The sequence below is a fragment of the Agrilus planipennis genome, unplaced genomic scaffold (assembly GCF_000699045.2).
Source record: "Agrilus planipennis isolate EAB-ADULT unplaced genomic scaffold, Apla_2.0 scaffold296, whole genome shotgun sequence".
NCBI lineage: Eukaryota > Metazoa > Arthropoda > Insecta > Coleoptera > Buprestidae > Agrilus > Agrilus planipennis.
Genome location: NW_020439096.1, coordinates 98,427 through 104,426, shown reverse-complemented (window position 1 = coordinate 104,426; position 6,000 = coordinate 98,427). Strand labels below are relative to the sequence as shown.

At 36.6% G+C, this 6,000-nt stretch overlaps 1 protein-coding gene across 1 annotated transcript in view; it reads right to left on the bottom strand.

Moving 5' to 3' along the window:
- Positions 1-424: 424 nt before the first annotated feature.
- LOC108741622 overlaps positions 425-6,000 on the bottom strand; it is a 38,426-nt gene continuing 32,850 nt past the window's right edge. The window contains exons 2-3 of the mRNA XM_018476478.2: positions 1,772-1,960; positions 425-798 (exon numbers count right to left, since the gene is read on the bottom strand). Coding sequence (XP_018331980.1) covers positions 644-798; positions 1,772-1,960 — 344 coding nt within the window. The 3' untranslated portion in view covers positions 425-643. The remainder of the gene's footprint in view (positions 799-1,771; positions 1,961-6,000) is intronic.

The following is a 6,000-nucleotide window of genomic DNA, read 5'->3' as shown; positions in this document are numbered from 1 at the left end:
ACAAATGTAGCTTCAGCCAAAAGAATTTTATTGACTTTCATGTTACTAACACATAACCAGCTCTCAAACTTTTCAAAACCTGTTTCAACCACTTTAAATTTTCAATAATTAAATTAACAATAAGACAACGTTTTTTTTTTTAATTTATTCTAATTAAGGGAAATATTTGAATTATTTTTATTAAGAGATATAAGTTCAAGAAAACAACAATTCGAATAAATTAGTTTTTATTTGAAATTTACGTTAATATAAAATCTAGTCTACTTACAATCTGTAGAAATCGGAGACCAATTGCTAGATATAATTCAAACGTTTATCACAATAATACAAAAACAACAAAAGCACATCAAGAGTATAAAAGTAAAAACAAACGATGGACAGACAATCATTAGAGACTACGGAATGTACAATTCTAATGTTTACACTTTATTTCCCTTTTTTTTTAAGACAGGGTGTTCTAAATACTAAATTATCCTGATGGTCTTAAAATATAGCCTCAATCTACACAATGTCGTGCTTTTTCTCTTTTATTCGAAAAAAATCCGGTGAGTCAACCCCTGCTCATTGATTATTAATTGCGAAGAAAAGCGGAAGGAATGGAAGATAATAGAAATTAAGATAAGATTTGAAAAAATGGGTTTTATTAAGCCTTAGCAGCGGCAGAACTGGTGGTCGATTCATTTACTTCAGCGGGTAGCGGTGCCACCGTTGGGATTTCGGGGTATTCCAATTTAACACCATCTTCACATACAAAGTTGGGGCAGCAACCAGGGAAAGGAGCAGTTTTGTTGGTTCTTTCTGTAACATAATAAAAACTCCAATGAGAACATTGCACAAACTTTAAGTCGAAAAGGCTTTTTACTAGATAGATTATCCGGATAATACAGAAAACTAGAGAAGTATGAGTTTAATTCATTGATTTACAACTAGGGTTCATAGTTTCTATGAAAATTAAGCTAACATGGAAGGCAACCAACATTACGTACAGTAGCAAAAGATCCATCCATCTGAAAAGCATCATAAAGTTTTGGTTTCACAGTCGCAATAAAGTATATATATGTATATATCCAACATTAGCTGGACTTTTGTCTTACAGTAATCTCTGGGAAAGATTTGACATTTGTATTATTAATACTTCAGTAACAGTATATTCGAAATGTGGTGTTATAGGCGAATGATGAGGATAATGTGGGTAGAAAAGGTTAGAAATGAAGAGGTATTAGAAAGAATAGGAGAACAGAGGACTCTATTGAAGTTAATAAGAAATAGGCGAGATAGGTTGGTAGGACACCTACTCAGGCATGAAGGTCTAGTCAGATATATTAGAGGCAGAAACAGGAGTTAGGCGAGGTAGAGGTAGACCTCGGTTAGATTACTGTTCGCAAATAGTTAAGGATGTGGGTTGCTACAGGAAAATGCGAAGTTTAGCTCAGGATAGGAAAGAGTGGATGTGCGTGTCCAACCAGTCTTAGGACTGACAACCCTATGATGATGAACTGTATATGTCAAAGTTCAAATTACTTAATTATTTGTTAACTCTCCGTCGGTCAATATCTCTTAGATGAAACCAAGCAGATATTATGCCACTTTACGAAATTTTGGTTGCCTATTGCGCTGGTTTCAAGAGGTGTATAGACGTAATCTAGTTTATGTACATATCTCTGTTTCCGATGGGTAAATTTTGGTGAATTTCATTGTTAAAATAATCCTTCATTTGAAGCCATCGTAAAACTACAACCAAAAAAGAATAGTTTTGGATTAAATGACTCACCCTCATCCAGTTTGCATTTGGGGTTAGCGAGAGGAAGTGGTCCACAGTCTTCAACGAGTTCGAGAAGCCTTGGGGGTTTGTCTTCAGAAAGAACGCAGGTGGAGCGTCCACAGAATGGAGTCAAATCCCATGTCTTACCTGGTTCCACGGTAGCACATCTTGTGCTTGCAAAGCACATTCCAGGGAAATCTGGAATAAAGAGAAAAAGTTATAAAAAAAAAATTTCCTTAAGTATTTTGCAACGAACATGATATATCATTATGTGAGCAGTAAGTGTAATTAATTTTTACTTTACTCTCTGCTTGCTCTAATTTTATGAAATGGAAATAGAAGCGGTTTTGATCCAGTGCGTCATATTAGTGGTAAGTAATGAATAAATGACTACTTTTGCAGTAAAAAGGCGACGTTTATTCTTAACACGTTTTGCTCTGTAATATGCTAATGTGTAAATACAACTCTGACGCGACATAATTTTCATTTCAATAAGAAAATGAGAACTGTATAGTTTAAATTAATTGCTTAGGTTGAATAGAGGTCGTGGCTTTTAGGCTGTCGTCTGAGTGTTCTATCATCAACTTAAATTAGAAAATGATTTTTGGAAGCATCACATTCCTTAAATAAATAATGTAGATACCTATATTTTAGCAAATAAGGGTATATAGTTTCAGACTTTTGGGTTTTGCTATGATGTTAAAGCATAAGTACATTTCGGCGGTTGTTCTTATTAATGTAAATTCAGTAAGGTCCATTTATGTTATGGATCATTGCTGAACTAAATACGGAGCCAGTAGATAGATAGAACAGCGCAATTGTTTGATCCGCTGAATGCCGACTTGGTGACCATGATTACTCCAATTGCCACATTGATAGGCGATGGACATTCGATTAGTCAAAGAAATTTTGAAAAACATCCTATACTGTATATATCCAAGTGGAGTAAACATGGCGCCGATTTGGGCGATTGCGTTACTCTCTCTATCTACTGACTCTGAACTGAATCCACGGCGTAGCTCACCCTACGTGATAGGCACATAACCAAATTGAACAAATAAGAACAATAAGAAGACGCTGATCGCGATTTATATATTGTTGGATCTTATCAGCGCGTTCCCGGCATTTCGAATTACTGATTTCTACTAAACGTCTAAAAGTCTCAAACGGCGTTCATCACGCTGTTTGCGATACTTCACAAATGATAGTGAACTTAATAGGCATTTCAATCTTCTTGAAGAGTTAAATTTACTTTCACTCTGTGCTTCCGAAACCTTTTTTTTTATTTGAGATTTCATGTAGGTAATACATATTGTATTTAAAAACACTATTGAATCAATCCTGTCCTGATTCGAGTAGTCGGTTGGAGCTTCTTCACAGGTCCCTCCGTGGAATGCTGGAGCATCGGAGATGGAAGAACCTCTGAGGAATCTTGTCACTCATGCTAGCAAAACGTTAGGAAGCAACTCCTAAAAAAACTTTAAAAAGCTTTTGGGTGTTTCATTCCCACCAGCCAGTAATACTGATGGGCGGGCAGTCCCTCCGGACTACGCCGGAAGGTAGGGCGAAAGGCCCTCTTCAGCCTGCTTTTAGGAATCGGTGGTTCGGGTGCGAAAGATGAGACGGATAAAAGAAGACAGAAGAGAATGAAAGATTATCTGTGGAATATTACTGCCTCAGCATTTGCCTAAGTGATCCAAGGAAACGACAGAAAAACTTGGACCAAGGCAGACGGACCTGGAATCGAACCGGCGTCCTCCCGAATGCTAAGCAATGGTCTAAACCTCTAGGCCATGCCGCTCGGTTTGGAGCATCAGAGATGGAAGAACCTCTGATGAATCTTGCCACTCATGCTAGCAAAACGTTAGGAAGCAACTCCAACCGGTGACGTCTTTTATACCGGAAACAAGGTAGCATCAGTCCATCTACTGGCTGCGAGAGCATTTACCAAATTGTCACTATTGAATTACATTAAAATTCGGGGCCCGACGCGTCATGCAATTCGACCAAAATTCCCGAAAACTCCGTACGGTTTCAGTAGCGCTTTTGAAATTGCGTTACACTTTCAATGACCTCATATTCTCAAACCGCTTTTAGTATGCTCACGCGACAACGAAGCCAATTACCTCGATGGCAGTCTATTGTGTTCCATTCTACTTCCGGCTCAGTTGCATGTTAGAACTGACTGACAACATAAATCAATAAATACAAAATAGCAACAGCAGACTGCTACCTAAATGAAAATTCCAACAGATGACAAAATTCATTAAAATCTATTAAACTTTTACATCATGCTATCAATTGGAGCACCCTCAGGGTATAACTTCCTATGTGATTTACTGTCATAATTTGAAGGTCTAGTTAGAGACAGAAACGGGAGTTAGGAGGGATATAGGTAGACCTATATTAGATTACTGTTCACAAATAGTTAAGGATGTGGGTTGCTACAGGAAAATGCGAAGATTAGCTCAGGATAGGAAAGAGTGGAGGTGCATGTCCAACCAGTCTTAGGACTGACGACCTTATGATGATGATGATCATCTTACAACGGTCAAATAAACAGGAATGAATGTATGTATAATTGGAAAAATTAATGGAAAATGCTAAAATGTGTTTTTAGTTCTTCCTCCTCTACTTTCTTCTACTTAGGCTTGAGCCTGTTCTTCATCATTAATGTCTATTGAGGGCGCAAATTATTGCTCCATTACTTTCTTGATTATCCTTTTTGACCCATTCTTTTTGTGTGCATTCCATTCTCTTTTCCTGTTTTATGTCCATTCTGTAATATTTTCCACTTTATATAGTCTCCTTATATTTTCATCCCTTTCTCTGTCATGCATTTCTGCTGTTACTAATTTTCTTTTGTTTTAGATGTGTCAGGTCTAGTCTCAGCCGTGTAGGTCATTATCGATCTTATAGTATTTATATATACTCTTGTTTTTGTGTTTACATTTCAGTTGCTTAAATATAATTCATGTTTATTTTTTGCGTTTATGGGTAACAGCCGGGGTGAATGACTCCACTACCCCGCCCCCTAATGATTTTACAGTATATTTGGGTAGAACAGATATATTTAAACTTATTTTCGTCGGTTGTTTACTGAGAAGTAACGTAAGCTATCCTAAATTCGAAATTGTTAATTTTTTTATAGTTAGATAAAATCATACGATTTCAACAAAACAAATGGATATATTTTATGCGGATTGGTCTACTTTCACCAACGAGTTCGAGAAGTTCTTTTTAAAACAAAAATATGTTGAAGTAATATTGTATTTATTTTGTTACAGATGATGCGATTCTAACAGCAAGCTGCAATCTTGAAAATGGTAAGAAACATTAATGTTAAACTATTAACTCATTTAGAAGATTTTGGCAGAGAAACTCAACTCATTTTGCGCTAGTCGCATAACTAAACATCGCTAAAACATTCAAAGATGTCTAACGTAGACTAAAAGGCAACGTTCAATATCTGCATTAACAGTAGGATTAAGGCTTTAATCGCTCTTAAACTTACAGTTTTCTCAACATATTTATCAAAGAAGCATTCAATTTAGAGTAAACGTTAAAATTTGGCATAATCTGTTCGCTTACGAAAATGTAATCATAACAAATAAACACCGTTTGCATTCAATTACCTCAATTTCATTTTCTAGCACAGCACCAGACGAAACTGTTATTGTCTAACGGTTTACAGACCCCAACTAACTGGAGCAATTAAATGTAATTTTCAAGGAAAACAAAACCTCGTCTACTACACCGTTTCATTTTTTTTTTGCTCGCGCTATATTCAGCGTGTTTCGTGCAACGTTTTCGCGTCCTTTTTCATCCAAATTAAGATTAAATTGCACCTGTCTTAATTTCCTGTTCCAGATACTCATTAACTGACATAATAATTAATTTGCTTCTCGTTTTCCGTGCTTTCGTCGCGCGCTAGATTGTAAGGAAAGCAACTAACGATAACCTGTCGCGGATTAAGCCCTAAACCCGTCCAACAGTGGTACAGAATAAAAAAAAGAGCCATTTGGGGTGTTTTGTTACAGGAGGATAGTGAAACTACCGCGGATAGAAAAGGTTAGAAATTAGGATGTACTGGAGAATGTAGGAGAACATACAGCGTTATGAATGTCAATTAGGAAAAGGAGAGACGTGGTGGTAGAACGTCATCTGAGACATTAATGGCTAGTTTGAGACATATATAAGAATTAAGAACAGGGTAAAAGGCAGAGGTAGGCGAAGAC